The sequence below is a fragment of the Syngnathus typhle genome, linkage group LG18 (assembly GCF_033458585.1).
Source record: "Syngnathus typhle isolate RoL2023-S1 ecotype Sweden linkage group LG18, RoL_Styp_1.0, whole genome shotgun sequence".
Taxonomy (NCBI): domain Eukaryota; kingdom Metazoa; phylum Chordata; class Actinopteri; order Syngnathiformes; family Syngnathidae; genus Syngnathus; species Syngnathus typhle.
In genome coordinates this window covers 9,402,475-9,423,515 of record NC_083755.1, presented here as the reverse complement: position 1 = coordinate 9,423,515, position 21,041 = coordinate 9,402,475, and the positions used below count along the sequence as shown (strand labels likewise).

At 54.7% G+C, this 21,041-nt stretch overlaps 5 protein-coding genes across 13 annotated transcripts; 1 reads left to right on the top strand and 4 right to left on the bottom strand.

The window, feature by feature from the left end:
* Nucleotides 1-111: 111 nt before the first annotated feature.
* si:ch1073-416j23.1 (rac GTPase-activating protein 1) lies at nucleotides 112-3,589 on the bottom strand. Of its 8 annotated transcripts, none has more exons than XR_009718789.1 (16): nucleotides 3,358-3,477; nucleotides 3,022-3,151; nucleotides 2,728-2,930; nucleotides 2,502-2,641; nucleotides 2,367-2,439; nucleotides 2,243-2,296; nucleotides 2,026-2,118; nucleotides 1,841-1,949; nucleotides 1,661-1,737; nucleotides 1,433-1,591; nucleotides 1,274-1,369; nucleotides 1,005-1,206; nucleotides 837-942; nucleotides 589-753; nucleotides 292-509; nucleotides 112-221 (listed from the first exon to the last, which is right to left on the bottom strand). XR_009718789.1 is itself a non-coding variant. In XM_061304823.1 (16 exons), exons 1-16 carry the CDS (start codon nucleotides 3,424-3,426, stop codon nucleotides 173-175), a joined length of 1,932 nt encoding a protein of 643 aa, XP_061160807.1. In that variant the 5' UTR covers nucleotides 3,427-3,477; the 3' UTR covers nucleotides 112-172. The 8 variants fall into 8 exon arrangements, 6 of the variants coding, with proteins under 6 accessions (XP_061160807.1, XP_061160806.1, XP_061160805.1 ...); XR_009718790.1 differs by having other exon boundaries at nucleotides 112-218; XM_061304823.1 differs by having other exon boundaries at nucleotides 292-498.
* Nucleotides 3,590-3,660: 71 nt separating this feature from the next.
* Nucleotides 3,661-5,847, top strand: rnls (renalase, FAD-dependent amine oxidase). Its single transcript, XM_061304829.1, has 7 exons — nucleotides 3,661-3,886; nucleotides 4,431-4,536; nucleotides 4,625-4,767; nucleotides 4,851-5,009; nucleotides 5,109-5,297; nucleotides 5,356-5,534; nucleotides 5,613-5,847. The coding sequence occupies exons 1-7, from the start codon at nucleotides 3,661-3,663 to the stop codon at nucleotides 5,763-5,765; spliced, it is 1,155 nt and encodes a 384-aa protein (XP_061160813.1). The 3' UTR covers nucleotides 5,766-5,847.
* Nucleotides 5,848-5,888: 41 nt separating this feature from the next.
* On the bottom strand, nucleotides 5,889-9,324 carry LOC133171442 (phosphatidylinositol 3,4,5-trisphosphate 3-phosphatase and dual-specificity protein phosphatase PTEN-like). Of its 2 annotated transcripts, XM_061304828.1 has the most exons (9): nucleotides 8,786-9,322; nucleotides 8,204-8,288; nucleotides 8,084-8,128; nucleotides 7,972-8,015; nucleotides 7,548-7,786; nucleotides 7,291-7,432; nucleotides 7,058-7,224; nucleotides 6,583-6,825; nucleotides 5,889-6,443 (listed from the first exon to the last, which is right to left on the bottom strand). In XM_061304828.1, exons 1-9 carry the CDS (start codon nucleotides 8,862-8,864, stop codon nucleotides 6,258-6,260), a joined length of 1,230 nt encoding a protein of 409 aa, XP_061160812.1. In that variant the 5' UTR covers nucleotides 8,865-9,322; the 3' UTR covers nucleotides 5,889-6,257. The 2 variants fall into 2 exon arrangements, with proteins under 2 accessions (XP_061160812.1, XP_061160811.1); XM_061304827.1 differs by having other exon boundaries at nucleotides 7,058-7,432; nucleotides 8,786-9,324.
* A 495-nt stretch (nucleotides 9,325-9,819) lies between these two features.
* nploc4 (NPL4 homolog, ubiquitin recognition factor) lies at nucleotides 9,820-14,693 on the bottom strand. Its single transcript, XM_061304825.1, has 16 exons — nucleotides 14,532-14,693; nucleotides 13,621-13,701; nucleotides 13,354-13,463; nucleotides 13,069-13,272; nucleotides 12,788-12,836; nucleotides 12,577-12,671; nucleotides 12,371-12,494; nucleotides 12,013-12,192; nucleotides 11,784-11,942; nucleotides 11,566-11,692; nucleotides 11,335-11,495; nucleotides 11,204-11,275; nucleotides 10,978-11,070; nucleotides 10,762-10,878; nucleotides 10,591-10,693; nucleotides 9,820-10,364 (listed from the first exon to the last, which is right to left on the bottom strand). Exons 1-16 carry the CDS (start codon nucleotides 14,544-14,546, stop codon nucleotides 10,204-10,206), a joined length of 1,851 nt encoding a protein of 616 aa, XP_061160809.1. The 5' UTR covers nucleotides 14,547-14,693; the 3' UTR covers nucleotides 9,820-10,203.
* Nucleotides 14,694-15,363: 670 nt separating this feature from the next.
* On the bottom strand, nucleotides 15,364-17,265 carry LOC133143039 (uncharacterized). Its single transcript, XM_061264778.1, has 4 exons — nucleotides 16,460-17,265; nucleotides 16,337-16,393; nucleotides 16,206-16,277; nucleotides 15,364-15,867 (listed from the first exon to the last, which is right to left on the bottom strand). The coding sequence occupies exons 1-4, from the start codon at nucleotides 16,728-16,730 to the stop codon at nucleotides 15,419-15,421; spliced, it is 849 nt and encodes a 282-aa protein (XP_061120762.1). The 5' UTR covers nucleotides 16,731-17,265; the 3' UTR covers nucleotides 15,364-15,418.
* Between the last annotated feature and the right edge of the window lie 3,776 nt (nucleotides 17,266-21,041).

The window sequence follows — 21,041 nt, the reverse complement described above, 5'->3', positions numbered from 1 at the left end:
ACAACTACAGACTGGCGGCCCAGGGTAACGACAACTAAAAAGCATCCGACCGAGCATCAGCGACTGCATGCGCAGGGCAACACAAACAACAACAACAACAACAGCAGCAGCAGCTCTTCATCTATTTATTTTTCATTCCTTACAACTGTGAGTAACGCTGGATGACGGCGGGTCAGCTGGGTGACGTGAAAAAGCGCCGTCCTGGCACGGCGCTGCCGCTGCTAAGGGAAGCAAGCGTCCCATTTGAGAAATCAAAGCACGGCTCCGAATGGCGTTGGGCGAGTCGCTTACTTTGCCAAGTTGCCGGCGCGACCTCGAGCGGGCGTCTCGCCGGGCACGTCGCGGCGCTTGTTCAGCTCGGGAGACGTCAGCGGCTCAAAGAAACGAGCCGAAACCCCGACAAGGCCGGATGTGGTCGGGCGAGCGGCGGGCGTACCCCCTCCTTCGCCTCGGCTGGAGCGCTTATGGCAAGCGGCCGCCTGGTCGACGAGGACACGCCTCCAGTAGTCCTCGGGGAAGGACAAGAAGTGAGCGATGACCTGAGGAACAAGGCGACATGACGTGTCTGTCGGGCGGGCGCCAGCTCACTGGGGTCTACTGCCAATCGCTCGCTCGCTGACCTTGGGCTGAATATTTGTGTCCCGCACGATCGTCGACGGCGACGGGTCAGACAGCGCGTGTCCCATCAGGGTGGGTCCGAAAACCCGGGCTAAATTATTCCGGTCCATCTGGCACTGAGGACTCCGCATCACCCTGCGACACAAGGACAAGACTAAAAAAATCAAATCAAAGCAGAAAAACTAGCGTGCGTGCGCCAGCCACTCAAGCCGACTCACTTGTGCAAATGGAGCATGAGGAAGGCCAGCGTGTCCCGGTTGGGCTTGGGCAGCTCGGCGATGGCCCGAAACATGGCGCCCGAGCTCTTTTGCTGGTCGCTCATCTCTGGCCAAAAGCTCGGCAGTTAGGACGCAAACGGGCCGAGCGATGGGACGGGACGGGCCCACCTGAAGCTGCCGTGAAGTTGCGGTGGAGCTTGAAGGTGAGCAGCGGCTCCTTCAGCTTGCGCAGGAAGTCTTTGAGGACGCCGCAAAGCACGTGGATGTCCGACACCTCGCTCAGTCGCGGCGGCGGCGCTGTAGCCGTCGTCAAGCGCTGGCGCAAGTCCTTGACCTGCCGCTCGCCGCCGGGAACTCTGTAGAGGCCTCGCTAGAGGCAGAAAGCGGAGTCGGGAGTCTGCACCTGGCCGACCGACCTGCCGACCGACTCGGCTCACCTCCTGTAAGCCCCTCCTTTCGATCTCCTTCACGCACTCTACGAGCAGCGGCGGAATCCTGGGAGGCTTGCTGGGAGCTAACGCCTCCAGCGGGACCTGAGGAGCAGAGACGTGAACGCGGGCGGCGGCCGACCGGCCTCGGACGGAGGTCATCCTGACCGTGGCCTCAGCCGCCGCCGGGCGGGGGGCAGCGCACATCTGGATGCACTTGGCTTTGCACTCTGGATGAGAAAGCAGGCGACAGCTTCTGCACTTGAGCGCCATCCTGCCAAAGCGGATCCTCTTGCCGCAAGGCAAGCACATCTCGGGCCGGATCACCTAGCAGACGGGGGAGGAGCGCGTGAAGCTTTGGCTTCAACTCGGGTGCGCCCACGGCTCGGCTGGCACCGTTTTGGAGAGAAAGTCATGCTTGGGACACGCTTCCGTCTGCACTCCAGCCTGGCCGCCGGGTTCAGGCGCTTCTTCTGCACCAGCAAGAAGACGCGGCTCATCAAGCGCTTTGATTTGGAGCTTAACTGAAGATTCGGGAGAGCAGAGGACGAGCAGGGAAGGCGCTCTTGCGTTTACCTCCCTCGCCGGCGAAGCCCTCTTCGGGCTGCTCCGGCATGGGTGGCGCGTCAACGAGGGCCCTGGCGCCGGGGTCCCTTACTATCGCCCGCACGGCCGTCTCCACCTCCTGAGGCGCAAAGTCAAATGGGTCGGGCTCTCTCGGCATTTCCTCGGCTTGGCTCCCCGCGCTTGGACTTTCTCACCTTCTCCACGCTTTTGGGTTCCAGCAGCTCAGCAGAAAGGTCGCCCCCGCCTGGCCCTTGCTTTCCCGGCGCCGTCAGCGGCATGGACGAACGCTACGAGAGATGGCGCAAAGTCGAAAAAGGAGATGGGCCGAGGGAGCCGTTTCTCTGGAGCGCCGCCAAAGGCTTTTCCTGGAGAAAAACGGGCGCTTTGCCGACATCCCCCGCCCGGGCTTACCCGCCGCTCTCGGGCCCGTGACCTCAGGGGTTTGAGCGCGGAGGCGTCCAGGTCCTGAAAGCGCCAAAGCTCAACGTGAGCGGGCTCGGCTTCCGCCGCGCCGCGCATCGACCGGCCGGCTCACCAAGTCATCGTCCGTGCGGTCGTAGCTGATGTCCGAGTGCGAGAAGAAGGACGACTCGTCGATGGCCGACAAGCTGAAACGGGCGAGAGTGGCTTTACTGCCGCCGGCGCTCCGGCCGGCGTTTGACCCTTTTACCGTTTGCTGGCGCGCTGCCTGGTCCTGTTGGCGCCTTTGTGCTCAAAGGCGGCCAGGAGTGACTTCTGCTCCTCGTTGAGACAGGCGCTGGATTTGCTGTCGTTTACCAGGATGTCGCACATGAGCTGCATTTGCCTCTGCTGTCGGCACAAAGGACGGACGGCAAAGGCCGTGAGGAAAAGATGGCCGCCCGCCCGCCGCAAAACAGCCGCTCTGTGCGCCTCACCAGGTACTGATAATCGCCCTCCATCTTGTAACGTTTCCTCATCTCCACGTCCAGCTGGTTGCGGGCGTGCTTGAGTTTGACCTCCAGCGCAGCTTTGGCCACGTCCGACTTGACCAGCAGCTCCTTGTACTTCTTGAGGTCCGTCTCGGCGCGCTGCCATTGCTTCCTGGCGCTCTCGAAGCTTTTCACCACCTCGATCAACTCTGCCAAGGCCATGGGCTCGGTTTGGCTGGGATCCCCGCGGCAATGATCGGGCGGGCGGGCGGTTGGGTGGGCGCGCCGGCCGGAACTCACCCAGCTCGGTGTTCATGGCTTTCTCCTCCATCGTCATTCGCTGGATGCAGAGCGCGAGCAGCTCCTCCACGATCCCTCGAGATTCGGCCATCCCTCTGCAACGCGACACGCTTTGACAGGGCCGCCAAAACTTCCACCAAAATGTGCGCAACAAGTATTGAGTATTAAGTGCTGCACGCGTTGCACGGAGGCAAAAAGCGCTCTTCAAGACGACAGTACGCTCATTCGAATGTTCGCTTCAATTGAAAAAGGCAGTTCGAATGCGGGAAAGGCTGCGACAAACAGCAGAGGGAAGGAGTGCGCCCGAGCTCGCCTCCGGTCGACGTTTGCGAGTACCTGCTTGCGCCATCGGAGCCGAACGCTGGACGACGACGAGGGACACTCTGACACGACAAACAATGGCATTCTCTCAATCAAACAACTCACGTTTGGCGGGTCAGGAAGTGAAGCGGATTTCCGGTTGGGAACACGTGATCACGGCCCCTTGGCGGTGACGTCATTTATGCAGGTGACGTCTGACACTGGCGCACCGCCGAAAATCATTCCGATGAATGCATTTCATAAAACAGCGTGATTCTTGATGGACTGTTAAATGTTTCTTTCCTGCGTCCGAGCCGCGGCCGGCGGAACCGACCACATATGCGCCCCCACCGCAGTCTCGACGTCACTTCCAGTAGCCGCCGAGCTACTTCCTCGGAGCGGAAGGATCGAAACATGTCGTCTCCGTCGCGGGTGCTCGATGCGTCCAGTCGGGTTCTGGTGGTGGGGGCAGGCCTGACGGGCAGCCTGTGCGCCTACCTGCTCAGGAAGGAGCTCAAGCACAAAAAAGTCCACATCGTCGTCTGGGACAAAGCCCGCGGAGTCGGTCAGGACATGCACGCGCGGCGACCCACACGCTTGTCATTTGCACGTACACTTTTTTCTTTCTGTCCCCCACGCCGGCCGGTTCCGTCCGCGCGCGCGAGAAATGCACGGCTGATGAATTCTCGGTGTGCAGCAAAAGTTCGCAGCAAGCTCGTAGCCAATGTTGTTTTTGGTCACAGTTGCAAAGGCGTTCAGTCCCAAAGAGGTTCCGTGAGTGCAAACAGTTTCTCTTTAAGACGTGTAACGCAAGGAAAAGTGACGTTTGAAACCAGTAAGATTGTTGGCAGACGTCCTTGCCATGCACCTTGGCGGAAAAATGGCATTTGTGGCACGCGCGCACGCACTTTTGCCGACCTTGGCCGCTCAGTGAGTCCGAGTCAACAACAAACATCACGTGACGACCCTAGGCTGCATGCGCCTGCAACCACAGAAAGCGAACGATGAAACTAACTGTCACTCCAAGAATGGTGCTCGACTGGTGTCGTTGACGTTCCCAAGGCAAACGTGCTTGAGCGCGTGTGTGTGTGCGTGCGCGCGCGCGACAGGTGGAAGGATGTCAACGTTCCGCCCTCCCGACCCGTCGTCCCATTCGGCCGACCTCGGAGCCCAGTATATCTCAACCACGCGCGAGTATGCGCGCGCTCACCACAGGTAAGCAGTCCACAACAATCAAAACTCGTATCGCCAAAGCCGTCTCACTTGGAATGGAAGCTCTTGGAAAGTCCAACACGCTTGTCAGCTTCTACTCGGAGCTGCTGGCGGCGGGCATCCTGCGCCCGCTCGACTGCGCCGTGGAGGGCTTGCGGCACAAAGACGGACGCGTGGACTACGTGGCTCCGCTGGGCATGAGCAGCGTGGTTAAGCACTTCCTGCAGCAGTCGGGTGGGTGAATGAATGGCGTCACTGCTCTTTGCGTGGCCACCCGGACAGCGGCACCTCCTGACTAGTCCGTCCTTGCTGTCTAGGAGCCGACTTATGCCTGGAGCATCAGGTGAGCGGTCTGTACCGCCACGGCGCCTCCTGGGAGGTCCGCAAGAAGCAAGGCGGGAGCCACAACTTTGACTCTGTGCTCTTGACCATCCCCGTTCCGCAAATTCTGCAGCTCGAAGGCGACCTGGGTGACGGTGAGCCCGCTTGAATCGATCTGGGCGGGCAGGCAGGCACACAATGGGGAATAGAAAATATCCAAAATCGTCCGGCTTTGATTGCGCCTGTGCCGTCAGTTTTATCTGTCCAGCAGAGAGAGCTGTTGCGCAGCGTGACGTATTCCTCCCGTTTCGCCTTGGCGCTCTTCTTCCCTCCCGGGGCCGACGTGGGCGTGCCCTGGGCCGTCCGCTACTATAACAACGGCGACGATGACGAGGCCAAAGTCATCTGCTACGCTTCCGTGGACTCCCGCAAACGCGGTGCAGGTGAGGCGCTCGCCCCGCCCGGCGGGCGGGCGGCCGATAACCCGTGGCTTGTGTCCAGAGGGGGATGCGGGCACCGGGCCGTCATTGGTGGTCCACACCGGCGTGCCCTTTGGCCTGCGGCACCTGGAGCGGGATGCCGAAGAAGTGCGGCCCATCATCTTGCGCGAGATCGAGCGGCTGGTCCCCGCGCTGCCTCAGCCAACGGGCGTCAAGTGCCACAAGTGGAGGTACTCGCAGGTGAGCCAAAAGCCTAGCCTGGCCTGGCGAGCGAGCGCTGAGCCTTCAGCATTAAAAGCCCGGTGATGTGTCGCTCAGGTGGCCAGCGCCGTGGCAGGCTGCCCGGGTCACATGACGTTGTCGGAGCGGCCCCTGCTGGTTTGCGGCGGAGACGCCTTCACGCACTCCAACTTTGACGGCTGCCTGGTGTCGGCGCTGAGCACGCTCGGTGCCTTCCAAGACCTCTTGTGACCGCAAGCGCGGCTCTGAGGGCTTGCCGGGCAACCGCGTGTGTCCATGTACTGGACCGTGTCAATAAAACAAAGGCCTTTGACTCCCTGTCTGTGTCACTCGCAAAGCAACACTCCCACCGTCCACGTTATAAATATTTGCTTTATTCACCGGACGGCGCTCGCTGCCTCGGGGTAACCCGAGATGCAAACGAAGAGCGGCGAGCCGCTGGGCTCAAACCTGAGATCATCTTTTGCTCGGCTCTGAGCCGCGTGTGGGCTTCGGGAGCCCCCGACGGAGGGACGGCGACTCTGCTGCTGTCCAAGAGTGTCCAATCAAACGCGCTCAAGTTTGTGACTGAGAGAAAGGCGGAAGGAAGGAAGGAAGGAAGGAAGGAAGGAAGGAAGGAAGGAAGGAAGGAAGGCAGGCAGGCAGGCAGGCCTCCCCCCGGTAAACGGCACCATCACGGGACAACCGTCCGGGTCTTGGGCGGCCGCTACCCCAGCGGATTGCTCACACCTTGGTGATCTGGTCCCGCTCGTCGTCAAAGGGCTCGTTTTCGGTGTCCGAGTCGGTGGTGTCCGAGTAGCGGTAGTGATCGGGTTCGTTGTCACTGACGTCCGGCGTCACCGACGCGCTGTTCACCTGGCTGCCACCGCTGCCGCCTTCCTCCGCCGTCTTGGTGAAGAACAGTTTGACCTGAAGGACAGGTGGGGGGGGGGGGGGGGGGGTTCATGCTTAATAGCCCGCAGAAGGATGCCCGCCCACCGTACGGCACCTGCACTCCAAAGGTCCAGTGATGAACAACAACAAGGGAAGATCGGAATCGAGTACCGACCTTAAAGTTGGGCGAGAAGTTCCTGTTGGCTTTGTCCTTGTTGGCCTTGTCCAGGTCGTTCTTCAGCAGCGTCAGAATCAGGAAGTCGCCGCAGTCATCGTCGTCGTCGTCTTCCCGGCTCTGCCGGGGCCCGTCGGATCCGGCGTCCCGCGAGGTTCCGCTTTGGCCGTTCTCCAGCTTCTCCGGGCCCTCCTCCGGCCCGGGAATGAAGAAGGTGTTGACCCAGAAGTGGAACATCTTGTCCTGAGAGCCGAAAGGAGGAAGGACAGAGAGCGGTCCAAATGGTCAAGGGGTGCCGGGGAAACTCAAAATACGTTTTCACAAAGGAAAAGGCGTCGCCATCCAAGCCCAAACGCTCACGTCAGGCGCCGGTCAAGTGTCGCTTTGCCAGCGCTCCTCAACCTCATTCTGGATCTTGGCGCCTTTGGAACAATGGCCACCGCCGCGCAAGTTGCCCATGCCGTACGCTCCTCACCTTCTTCATCATCTTGTTCTGCTTGTGGAAGAACTCCACCTTGATGTCACCGCACACAGGCAGCGGCTGCGGGAACTCAAAGAGCATCAGCTTGTCTTCGCGCCGCGTGTACGCCGGGTTGGACATGTGGATCTTCACCTTCAGCTGGTAGATGACAAAGAGGGGATCTGCGCGCCAGAAGAGCACAGTGTGAGCCAGAACAAGGTGGTGCGGGCGGGCGGTCGCCGACTCACTGCAGGTCCCCCCGGTGAACATGGGAATGGTTTCAAAGAGCATCTTGTGCAAGAGCAACGCCACGGGCGAGTAGTGAAGTCTCCTCCTCAGCAGCGTGTTGTAGTAGCACACGTAACGCCGTTGGCTGGGGATGGTCACGCCCTGAATCAAAGGCGCACGCACACACGCAGCCAAGACGTCAAACGTCGCGTCCATAGCGGCTCGCCCTCCTTCCCAAAACGCTGGCAAATTTCGACAAACCAAGAGGCTTTCCCACCTTCTTGTCCCTGGTGCGGGCTTCGCCGTAAAAGTCCAGGGCCTCCCGAGCCTGGCGGAACTTTCCGCGGTGCAGCAGGTAGGCGCAAATCATCACGCCCGTGCGGCCTTTGCCAGCCTTGCAGTGGATGGCGGCGACGTGGCGCTCGTCGCGGCTCAGCCAGGCGTCCAGGTCCTCGCAGAAGGGCTTGATGAGCTCCAGCTGCGGCGGGTTGTGGTCCTCAAACGGGTACTCGGCCACTGGGGGGGGGGGACAGCGCACACGCAGAGCTGGTCCTTTGCTTGTTGGTCAAAGGCGTAAGTTCGGGAGACCCCGCCGTGACTTAAAAACGCAAGGCAAGCGAGCGCAAGGGTGCCGCCCGTCCACCACCAGCTGGCTTCTTCCCGTCATTTGCGAAAGCAAGCCATGTGACGGCTCGTCTCACCTTGACAGTTGAATTTGGACGTGTCGTAATGTCGCTCGGCGCACCTGCCAAAGAGGAGCAACGCGTCATTAGCCGCGTGCGTGCCGTCGCCGGCGGCGGGTGTTGCGCTTACAGGTTGTAGATCTTGTAGTGGCTTTTGTGCTTTGAGTCCAGAAACCTGCGCCGCCGCACAGGCACCACACGTTGAGAGGGGGAACGATGAGAAAAAAACGAAACAAGCGAGCAGCCTCACCGCACGACGTCGTCAATGTTGTTCCTGTAGACGCCCTCCAGACGCTCGGCGGGAAAACCCATGGCGATGATGTTGGGGTAGATGTCTGTCGGGCCGGCTAAGGACAAAGTTTGTGCGCTGCCAGCCGTTCATCCACAGAGTGGGGCCGCGGTCGGTCCGCTCCTGCGCTGCCCTGCCCTGCCTTGCCTCCTTCCCTGCTGCAACGCACCCGAATCCAAAGCTCCGGATGGTTGCTGATGAGCGCTTGCTGCGTTCCATTCGGCAGGCACACGAGCGAGCAGGGGAGCAGGGGAGCAGGCAAGACATTCTTGACATTCTTAGTTTCACTTACTACGTTTGATTTTCCAACAGTCCAGTCATTTGGACTCCTACCCTGGACGCCTATCTTTTGATTCGGTGTGGCCCAGAAAGCATTTTCCACCTCGATTCCGGTTCGATCTTATCTTCCTGTTTGCGCTACAGTTAGCTTAGCACATGAGCCGCCGAACCGAGTGAGTGAGTGAGTGAGTGAGTGCCATTGCTAGCATTAGCCAGGTAGCATCCTGTCCGGAAGCAGACGTTGCATGCAACGGCAAAGGATACACGTGAGGTCCAGGTCGAAGCCGTCCTCCTGGTACCGTCTCTTTTTTCGGCTGACGATCTCTTTGATGAGCGCTGCCATGGCGACGAAGGATGGCAATGGGAAGGACGGCGGGACGGCCGCGGGCCACCGTAAGCCCGACGGTCGCCGAGCAAACGTGGCAAAGTGGGAGAGAGTAGCAGACGCCGACCGTTCCCGCCGGCTCTCGGCAGGATAAGACGCGACCTAGCCGGCCCGCTAGCCGACCGACGGCGGCCCGGCCGTCTCGGCTCTTTGCTGGCTCAGAAACGCCGGATAGCGTCCGGCCCTCCAGCCTGCTCGCACTCGGAGCCTGGCCCTCCAGGTCCTCCTCTCTCCTCCTCCTCTTACGTTCCCAACATCCGAAGTTAAAAGGAGCGAGTGTTGGCAGCCCCGCTCGCCGTGATTTAAGCAGAGCACGACAAGACCAGGACGAGACCGCGATCAAAACGCCAGGCGGGCGGGCGGACGAGCGAGCAAAGCCGACCGAGTCCAGTCCAGGTGGCGGTAGCAATGCCAGAGAGGCTTCCTGTCTGAAATTCCACAATAAAGGTCTCGCGGCTCTTTTGCGTTGTTACGCTTTTGCTTTGTAAACGGAAATGGAGAGTTATTTCCCGTTATCACGTGGCCCCGTGCACCTTGACGACGCTACCTGAAAAAGCGTGTGAGCTCGCATGGTTGCCAAGTGAAGCTGCTTTTGTCCCCCGTCCAAAATGTCAGAAAAGACAATTAAGTATTCAATTAGTCCCTTCAATTCGATTGCACTTGTGGAGGGACACATTACAACACAGACAAAATGCTAATCAATGAAGCGGTCCTCTTTTGAAAAAAACAAAACAAAAAGGCCAATTTGGAAAGAACTACTATCTGTTCTGTCATTTCTTTTCTCTCAGTTGTCGAGCTAAACAAATACTCAATGTGTTGGAAATCAGTCATATGTTTTGCTGGAATTCAGATCGTTCCATTATTAAAGGGCCTAAAAAGTAATCGTGTTTTTTGAATGACATCTGACGATCAATTGGTTATCGTCATTTTATTTTTTTTCCAAATAGCAGAACTGGCAAAAATGAGATCAGTTGGGGAAAAGAAACAATTATATGTTTGGAACAGATGAGCGCCATTTCCATTCGTTTGACTGATTGGAGATGACGGAAGGACTTCAACCTGCATCTCAAGCCACCAGAACCAATCCTTGCAGCCTTTCAGATTCCATAGTCACGGCAACCTAAACAACAAAAAGGCCAATCGAGGAAGCGGCGGCCGAGCCGCAGTTGAGCCAAAACGGGCTGCAGTACGCATTTGCGGCCCAAGCCATCCCAGCGGGAAGCGCTCAATGCTGCCGGCAGAAGGGCCCGAGAGGGCGGCGGGGGGGGGGCCGTCGGGCGGGCGGGCAGGCGCGCTTCTAAGTGCGGGGCAGCCTGCACATTTCACAGTGCTCGGTGCCGGGCTGGTTCATGAAGGTGCAGTGCGCACACGACCACATGGCGGAGGAGGACGGGGGGGCCGACGGGTCGCCCGTGTTCTCGAACCCCACCGACGCCGACGGCTGCCCCCCCACCGTGCCTGCGGGGGGAGAAGGAGACAAACGTCACTCTGATGACGGCGGGCAAAGGCAGCGCTCTCGTGATGGATTCGGGCAAGGTCAAAATATCACTCCATTTGTCACTCATTGAATGGACGGGTCTGCTCGGGTCGGGCTCACCACGGGACACGTTTCCCGATTTCAGTCTCAAATTGTGTAGGAAGCGGGTTGCTGCCTATTTCTTCTCCGTCACCGGCGCCAACTTACCGCACAGCTGCTCGATGGTGGCCCACTGCTCTGACTTCTTCCAGGTCTCGGCGAGGTCCCGGTCGCACGTCTTGACGGCGTCCAGTAGCAGGCCGATGCTGTCCTGCAAGAAGGCGTGCCGGGGTGAGTGTGTGTGTGCTTGGGCAGGGGGAGGGCTCTCGGCGCACTCACCCTCAGAGGCATGACTTCGTTGGTGACCAGGAAGAGGAGCAGATGAAAGTCAGACACCGTGTCCAGGAAGGATGCGGAGGTGCACTGAGACAAATAGGTGGCCAGGCTGTGGAAGTTCTGAGGAGAGAAGAGGAGAAAGGAGCCGGCGCACGTTGGAGCCGCCAGACAGAAAGGCAGGGCTGGGTGGGGTGGGGCAGGGCGAGGCGGCGCCCTTACCTGCGTTTCTCCGAGCATTTCTCGGTTCTCGATGGGGAAGCGCTGAGTGGAGCTGAAGGTGAACTGGGGGTCCTTGGGGAACGTTGTGGTGATCTGCCATGCCGAGGAGGCGGTCAACGTTTTGACAACATGGAGGCAACCGTTTTGACAAAGCGGCCTCGTCCTTTGCCCTCCAGCCGCAAAGGCAGGTCCAGAAAAGCGCTGGCGACGGTGCTAAGGAACTCACGTCAATGAGGAGATACTCGACGGGAAGAGGCCGCGCCAGGAAGGTGACGTCGTTTCCAAACTTGTCTTTGTCCTGTTGACAGAATGTGTCCTTGAGCGCCGTTTGCCAGCGCTCAGCCCCCAGGCCGTTACCTTGAAGAAGACGTCCGGCACGTATTGCTCGGGACTGGACTCTTTGGCGTAGCCCAGCTCGGAGGCGTCCTTGCAGGGCAGCAGGCACTCGTCCCTCACCAGGGCCATGCACTGATTGGACACCTGGTAGCCCTCAAAGTGCACCTGGTTGTCCGGACCGCCTGAACGGAACAACGCCCGCGACAGTCGGCGACAGCGAGCAGAGGAGCCGTGCCTTCGGTGCGACCTCACCTGTGGCCACCACCGTCACAAACTTGGAGCCAAAGTGTCCGTCCCGAGAGAGTTTGCAGGGGTTGGAATGTTGGTTTTGGAAGAAGCCCGCCGTGATGCACTCCTCCGCGCTCAGGAAGTGAGAGTCCTGATGGGAAAGGGCAAAACGGAAAAGGCTCGCTCGCTCGGGTCGCTCCCTCTCTCGAGTCGCTCTCTCTCGCCGCTAATCTGGAGCCCACCTGGTTTCTGGTGAAGCGGACCGTCCCGATCCTGGTGTCCTCAGAGAGCAGGTCCGAGAAAATCCAGCCCACCTTGCGCAGGCCCAGCTTGGCGGCGATCTCGTCCACGGCGGCGGCCCGCGGGTCATCCAGCAGCTGCAGACTGTTGGCGGTGGCGCTCTGGAGCAAAGCGCACGTCAGCCGAGGGGAGCCGTCTAGGCCGGCCGAGCGGGAGGCGGCGCCGGCTGACCTGCGGAGGCTCGTAGATGGCGGCCACCTCGGCCCGGATGCCCAGCGGGATGTCTTTGTGCTCCGTGTACCTGCCGTACAGGTAGCCCATCCTCTGGCTGCCCGTCTTCCGCCAGAAGTCCAGGAAGCGGTCGGCGATGGTGTGGTTCTCAAACATGATGTTGTCCACGTGGCGGTATTTCTGCCCAGCAAAGACAAAGCAGCCACGTCAAACGTGAGGGTGGGCGACGGCAGCAAACGCGACAGCGGGCGACCGCGTCAAACGCAACGGCGGGCGACGGCAACAAAAGCGACAGCGGGCAACTTTGCTCCGCTGGCCCAGCCGCTCGCTTTTGCCGGCAAGAACGGCGGGCTCGGACCTGTCTGTTGAGTGTGATGGCGCTGGGCTGGCACTTGGTGCAGATGCCCTCCGGCCAGGGGGCGTGGCCTTCGCAGCCCGACTTGATCTTACAGCTGATGTTCTCCAGGGCGGCAAACTTGCCCCTGTGCGGCAGGCATCAACATGTTGATGCCTTGCTTTTAGTGGACTCACCGTTAGAAACGGCCAGGAGAGACGGGCGCTCACTTGTCGGCGCCTCCGGTCAGCTTTCGCAGGTACGCGTGGAACGACATGTGCTTGACGGGCGGGTCCAGGTGGTTCAGGTAGTCCTCGTCAAAAGGCTGCCAGAGGAGAGGAGAGACGCGCCAATAGGTGGAGGCAAAGGGAAGGAATTAAAGGAGAAGAAATAAAAGAGAAGGAAAGATAAAAATGGCGGGCGGGCGGTCGGCATTCTGACCTCCAAGGGTACGCAGTGCACGCACTTGCCCAGGGCGCCGTGGCGACATCTGTGACCACACGGGACAAGTTTGCTCAATTCAGACAAAAGCAACGCTTTGGCCCCATTTGCCATCAAAGTGGCAAGGATGCCCCTGCCCCAAACCAAGCATGGCCATTTTTGTTGTCGACACCACGCAGCGCCAATGTACAGGTGCGGGAAGGATCTCGTCAACGTTCTCTAACTTGCGCAACGCCACGTTAGCGCAAAGCTAGCGCTCGCTCGCGCACGCGTCTCCTCACAGCTGCGCGTCTCGGCTCCTGTAGATCTTGCCGTCCTGCTTGGTCAGGAAGCGGTCGATGTCGTCCTCCTGGACTGGCGGCGCCGACTGGGGGCGGGGCGTCGGAAAGGACGAGGAAGGGAACGACGAGGACGAGTGCGGGGCGGCCGTGTCCATCACCTCGGCCGGCGAGCCCGAGGGGAACAAGAAGAGCATGTCGCCGTGCCTGGCGCACATAAGGAAAGGCAGCTTAGCGTCGCGTGGTCCGTCGCGACTGCCCGCCCGAGCCGGGCCGTCCATCACTCACTTGATCTTCAGCAGGCTGAGGCTTTTGTTCTGGGGGAGGATCTCTCCAGTTTTGTTGCGGTTCAGGTAAACGGCAAAGCCGTTGGAGTTGAAGCCAAACTCTTTGGCCACCTGCCAACGCCGTCAGAAACACAAACAAAGGTCAGCGGGCCGGCCGGCCGAAGCGCTGACCACACCGCCAAAGGAAATTACGAGCAAAGCTGCTTAGCGAGCGCGCTGATATTGAACGTGGCTGAAGTTGCGTGCTTTGAAAAGGAAACACCAGTACCTTGTTGAAAAAGGCCGCGGCAGTCTCCCGCTTGGTGGAAGCGATTTTCCTCATCCCATCTGGAGACTGAACCCGGATGATCTACAAACGACAACACAAAAGCCGTCAGAAAAAAGCGCTTGACCATAATCTGATCCATTTCCAAAATTCCTGACAAGATATTGGCCCAAAGGGGACGTACATTGAAGAGCTTTTAACAGCCAACTTTCTGTCAACAATGCCTTATAGTCATAATGGCCTTTTGTTGTTGTTGCTTGTATCTCTAGTGAGATGGACTGGCTGGAATTGGTCTCTTTGTTGATGTAAGCATTAAAAGACCAAGTTGTCTTCGTCAGTCCATTGCTGATTCATTGCTTAATATCGGAATCGGCATTCAAAAGGCTCCATATGCGCTCGACCTTGCTTAGTAAAACGGTTGGATTTAAAACAGCACGAAATCACGTAGGGGGAAAAAAAAATCAAGGCAATTTGTAATATACACAACAAACAATCAAATAAAAAGATACCTGAACACTAAAGTTGTATGGCAGTGACGACTGCGCAAAAAATAATAATAATACAAACAAGCTCCTTTGACGAGGCGTCCATTGCGGTTAATGCCACCAAATCCAAAGCAAAATTGCCACAAGGAAGCACACAAGCACCGGACTAGTCCATCGATGCCACTTGGCCAACCAACTCCTGACTGACATTTGTGTTGGGGAGTCAAAGGCGAACGTTGGCAGCCACACTCAGCTGCCGTTAGCCGCCGGTGAGCCGGCCCGGCTAGCAAGCTAATTGTGCTGCCTCATCACTATACGTTCGTCTGTCTGTCTGGCGTTAGCTGATCGCTGCTAACCGGTTAAGCTAGCTCGCTTTGGCCACAGCCAGCGAGGAAGACACGTCTCGCTTCCTTGTTGCTTTCAACTTACGATGGTTTCCGCCATGCTGCCACCCGAGCCGGCCGCTGGATGTTGTCGTCTAGTCAGTCTCCTGCCTACTCCAATCTGAAAAGTTGAACGCTCTTTGACGCCGTGTTTGTCAACGAGACTCCATCCCGTCCTCTTCTTCGTGATTTGTTTTAAGGCGGTTGTCGCCAGCTTTGAGGCGCATTACCGCCACCTACTGTTCCGGAGTGTGACTCCCGTCCCATCCTAAACTTGACAAGTCCGAATGTATCCAGGGAGCATAAATGTAGGGCACTCAATGACTCACAATGCACTTGTAAAACAAACAAAATAAATCCCTTACTTTAGATTTTTTTTTTTCCCAAAAAGCCTTAATATATATGTGGTCATTATTTTACCCCCCCAAAAATCTCTATACGTGGTCATTTTCCCCCCCCCCCAGACGTTTTTTTAAGGCTCAAAAGTAGGACATGTCCGGGGGAAAAAGGACGCCTGGTCACCAACCTATATTTCCATTCAAGGAAAGAGCAATGACGAAAAGGAAATGGACATATTCATTTGACGCTGGGTTCCATGCAAGTGAATGGGGGCACTGCCGTCTTGTGGTAACCTGGCGTCATTACATGAACCGCTTCATAAACTACAGTCCAAATGTTGCCTGTATGTCTGGTCATCAGTCGTCATTATGTGCTACGTTGGCCAGTTAGATTCGATTTGTTAATGGGTTTAATAAAAATAGTCAAATACCAAAATTCTGTCAGTAGTTATTACCCATATGAATTTCTCCGTTCCTAAACATTTACCCCACAATTAAATATGGAATTACCTGAATATTGTCAAAAAGAAATTACAGAAGTTGTTTAAAGGTTTTTATTCCATCGCACAGTAGTTACTCACTGCAATTAAGGACTTCAAACATTTACAAACACTGTGTACAAGTCATCGTCCATGCTGTCATTCTGATTTTCCATCATGTCACCATTGCTCATGTTCAGACGACTATTATTTAAGGGGTTCTGGTCTTGCATGGCTTCCTTCTGGTAGACCTTGGTCATGTTCTGGTAGTCTTGCATAGTTTCATTCTGATAGCCCTTGGTCATGTTCTGGTAGTCTTGCATGGTTTCATTCTGATAGATCTTGATCATGTTCTGGTAGTTTTGCACAGCTTCATTCTGGTGACCATTGCTCATGTTCTGGTAGTTTTGCAGGACTTCATTTTGGTGGACCTTGGTCATCTGATGCTCATCCTGATCAGAGTCCTGTTTCCGATAACCCATGTTGTAGCTCTCATCTTGCATGAAGTAATCTTTTTGGTGGGCCATGCTCATGTTCTGGTAGTCACGGCTGGAGTTGTCACTGACTGCCAGTTGGAATAAAAAAAAAAAAAAAAAAAAAGTTTACTTCCAAACACTGAGCATTTTAGCAGAGCATGTGCTTCTACTAATTAGCAGAAGCCTCAAATCATGCAGTTTTAGTTTATATTTACTGAAATACTAATTTCATCATTAAATGACCCATTTGTACCTTTAAGAAAAGCATGTGCTGGTTCTATTTTTCAAGCGGCGAAATCAGAATTTGATCATCTTGCCAGTTCTGCACCATTTTTAACACTATTGCCAAATGTGTGCCTAGGCTCAAAAAAGGCAGTGAAACTACCAGACTGGGGAGGGAAACTAAAAATAAAAAGAAATGCCTTACCTTTACGTTGCAGCTTCAACACAGAATCCAAAGCATGAAGGAGTTTAACAGCTTCCTCAAGCAAACGCCCATCTGTTGCAAACAAAACAAGTGTTAATATAACGCAATGAGATTTGACTCAATGTTCTTACCTTGCACGCTTTCCTTTTGAAGCGCAGTATTGTTAACATTTGGTGTAACAGCTGCAGCTGGAAAACAGGGGCCGCATTTGAGGACACAACCATTCTGTTTTGGGCCCCCTAAATGTTACTTACCATCTCCTCCGTTCATCAGAACTGCAAGCACCAGCGCAACCGAGATCCAAAGAGCAGCCATTGCTTCTGTTACAGGTGTGAATGAAGACAACTGACCACATGAGCTCTTATAGCAGGTGACAAGTGATGATGCTAATTGGCTCCAATTAGCACCGGCTGCATGACAAACTACATTTTTTTTAAAAATTAATAATAAAATGTATTCTGCATTTGATAAAAACATAGGAAGAAAGTTGTGGTTAAGGAAGCATAGATGTAGGGTGGTGAGCATATCTGCCTCATAGTTAGGATCTCAAATTTAACTCTCCTCCAAGTAACATATTAAATGAATGATTAATTATCCCTCAGAAAAATACAAATTGAAGGGAAAAAAAACTAATTGTATATGCTGAGGAAGCCCCAACGATGGCAGCACAGAACATCCCTGGAATGAATACGTTTGCTAAAATGTTACATTTATCTGATCTGATCAATAGCATCATTGCTCAATCTGCAAATGATGACATTACAACCGATGGCCAATTTTGCATGGAAATAAATGATTTGCCATATCAATCGAGTCGATCGGATCTTTGTAACGTCTACCCAGTCTTTAAAACAAATGGACAAGATTCTCTGCAATGCAAGAGATTGAACCTGGGTGCAACATACAAATAGCCAAATTGTTGAGCATCATATGGAACCGTCCGTCCCTGACTTGGTCTGCATAAACCATGAACAGATCAGGGGAGTACTTGTAGCTCATTCAACTGAGTCAGTCGAGAGGACGGCGTATTCCAACATTTTGTATTGACAGGGTTGTGAATATTGTCAATCATTAGCAACACTGCATGGCATGGCCACCTGGGAGACTTATTCCTTAATCAGAGTGACTTGACCTCTGGAATTTGCAATGATACCACCTGTATCTTAAGTACCTTCATATGCACTCAATGGTTGTAGCGCCTTTTCACTGAACTACCATCAATGTGGTGGTCAGCAAAATGATCAGCCATGGTTGGTGTTGAAGCCCAGGCTGCTTTTGGCTTTAAAACTTCACACTTTAATACCATGACACTGAGCAGTGGCTCTTGTGCTTCGCAATATTCAGCCGTATTACAGATGTCCTGTTAGATATTCTTCACCGGATTCTTTGACTGGCCCCAAATCCTTGTGTTTCAAACGCTAGGAAGGCTCTGCAGTAATGGGATTGCTTTAGTATTGAAATAGAAAAACAAATCTTATACTTTATAAGAAATTAGATTTTATAACTGGACATTTTGTATAAATAGTTTAATGCCACACCAAGTTGTTTTTTTTAAAGCAAGATACAAATCAGAGTATTACGTAGATCATTACCATGGCTTTATTGATGCTGAAACCAAGACAACAACACAACATCATACATTCACAGTCACAACATCAATTTCTTCATTCGGGTAGGCTGACAAAAAACTCGGGTCACTGCTCTCATGACTAGCATCACTTTGGTGATGGCGGCTCCTTGCATAGCTGGATGTGATGTTTTGAGGGCCCATGGTCATGTTGAAGGTGGTGACATCCTCCTGGCGGCTCTTGGTCATGTTGTAGCTGGCGGCATCTTCCATGAGGCCCTTGGTCATATTGTAGCTGGCGGCATCTTCCATGAGGCCCTCAGTCAGGTTGTAGCTGGAGTCTTCCATGAGGCCCTTGGTCAGGTTGTAGCTGGAGTCTTCCATGAGGCCCTTGGTCATGTTGTAGATGGCAGCAGCTTCCATGTGGCCCTCGGTCATGTTATAGCTGGCGGCGTCCTCCTGGTGGCCCTCAGTCATGTTGTAGCTGGCGGCATCCTCCATGAGGCCCTTGGTCATGTTGTAGCTGGCGTCGTCATCCTGGAGGTCCCTGGTCATGTTGTAGCTGGCGTCATTTTCCATGAGGCTCTTGGTCATGTTGTAGCTGGCGTCATCTTCCTGGAGGTCCCTGGTCATGTTGTAGCTGGCGTCATTTTCCATGAGGCCCTTGGTCATGTTGTAGCTGGCGTTTTCCATGAGGCCCTTTGTCATGTTGTAGATGGCAGCATCTTCCATGTGGCCCTCGGTCATGTTGTAGCTGGCGGCGTCCTCCTGGTGGCCCTCGGGCATGTTGTAGCTGGCGTCGTCTTCCTGGAGGTCCCTAGTCATGTTGTAGCTGGCGTCGTCCTCCTGGAGGTCCCTGGTGATATTGTAGCTGGCGTCGTCCTCCTGGAGGTCCCTGGTCATATTGTAGCTGGAGTCGTCCTCCTGGAGGTCCCTGGTCATATTGTAGCTGGCGGAGTCTTCCTGGAGGTCCCTGGTCATGTTGTTGCTGGCTTCATCTTCCTGGAGGTCCTTTGTCATGTTGTAGCTGGCGTCATCTTCCATGAGGCCCTTGGTCATGTTGTAGCTGGCAGCATCTTCCATGAGGCCCTTGGTCATGTTGTCGCTGGTGTCATCTTCCATGAGGCCCTTGGTCATGTTGTAGATGGTGGAATCTTCCTGGAGGTCCCTGGTCATATTGTAGCTGGCGGGATCTTCCTGGAGGTCCCTGGTCATATTGTAGCTGGCGGAATCTTCCTGGAGGTCCCTGGTCATATTGTAGCTGGCGGAATCTTCCTGGAGGTCCCTGGTCATGTTGTAGCTGGCGTCATCTTCTTGGAGGTCCCTGGTCATATTGTAGCTGGCGGCATCTTCCATGTGGCCCTCGGTCAAGTTGTAGCTGGCGTCATCTTCTTGGAGGTCCCTGGTCATATTGTAGCTGGCGGCATCTTCCATGTGGCCCTCGGTTATGTTGTAGGTGGCGGCATCTTCCAGTTGGCCCTTTGTCATGTTGTAGCTGGCGGAGTTTTCCAGGTGGCCCTTGGTCATGTTGTAGCTGTCATCCTCCATGTGGCCCCTGGTCATGTTGAAGCTGGGCTGGTCATCTCCGTCAACCTTTGCTGCCAGATGTCCTACACACATGCAGAGGACTTTTTAATGGCATGCCACTGAAAATACAACTATTTCTATACTTGTTCAATTTGTAGGCTAGAAGTAAACAATCCACTTGATTTCACCAGGCCAGTATTATGATCATTATGATTATATCCACCAACAAACAAACAAACAAACAAAAGAGGCCTTTACTTTTAGGCCAAGGCAGTTAATTTGGCTCCTTTTTCCCCCATCCAACATTCAGCTAAAGAGTTGAAAGCAAATGTTAGCATTTTCCTCACCTTGTTCATAGTGCCGCGGAATGCCATCTAAAGACTCAAGAAGTTCCTTCAACCCTGGTGAAGCATCATCTATTCAAAGAACACAAGGGTTAGCAACAAATCAAATGAATGACACCCAACATACCTAAATCCGAAGCATTGGACTCACTTTGGGTCAATCCAGGGAGCGAACAAAGACCTGCAGACAGTGACCCACACACACAAATGGGGTCAAACACTTTGGGTGACAAACAAGACATTACTTAACCTACCTCTGTCCACAGAAACAGCATGCAGCAGCAGAGCCAGGAACCAGAGAGGAGCCATCGTGTCAGGAGCAAAGATACCACAGAACCTGCAAGCTGAGCTTTTATAGCAGCTGACAAGTGACCACACCTGGTGCTAATTGGGCTGATTTGCATGAGCCTTGCTTAGGTAGAATAGTCCAAAAAAAAGAAATCATAACGTCAACCTCCTAATGGGCTCGTTAGAGCCCATTAGCAATAGTTGTGGTCACCTGTCACCTGCTTTAAAAGCTCATCTGGCTGCTCATCAGGGACAAGTGTTACGGAAGTCATGGCTGCTGTTTGGTTCTCGCTGCTGGTTCTGGTGCAGGCACTCTTGATGCACGGAGGTAATGCTCGTGACTTGTTCTTGTGTTAACACGCTGTAATGTTGGTGTGGCTGCATGCTGAAAGGAGATCTTTCCTTTGTAGTTGGTGCTATGCAAGGTGTTGACGACTTCTGCTGAACAATGCTGTGCCACACGGTGAATTGTTTGTAATTGTGCCTTTATTCATTTTTTTATTGCTGTAGATGTGTTTGCCAATGATGTGTCACGGGAGAGGATTGTGAAACTTATCCAGTCTTTGGATTCCATGTTGAAGCAACAAACTAAAGGTGAGCTAATCGGAGTGTCAACTAAAAATCTCACAGGCAAAGGACTGAATGCAACACAGTGAAAGGATATTCAATTCTGTCTGCAGCTGGCTTTCTGTAATTGGCAACTAATGTAGATCTTTTTTTTTCTCCCCCAAAAGTGGAAACTGATGCTGAAGTCGGCTCCTTCAGCCATTACCAGCAGAGCCACATGAGTAAGGGCCTGCAGAACATCTCCAACTACATGAGCAATGATGAGTACAACATGACCAAGGGCCACCAGGAGGACGCCAGCTACAACATGACCGAGGGCCACATGGAAAATGCGGCCATCTACAACATGACCGAGGGACTCATGGAAGACGCTATCTACAACAAGACCGAGGGACTCATGGAAGACGCCAGCTACAACATGACCAAGGGACTCATGGAAGATGACGCCAGCTACAACATGACCAAGGGCCTCATGGAAGATGACTCCAGCTACAACATGACCAAGGGCCTCATGGAAGATGACGCCAGCTACAACATGACCAG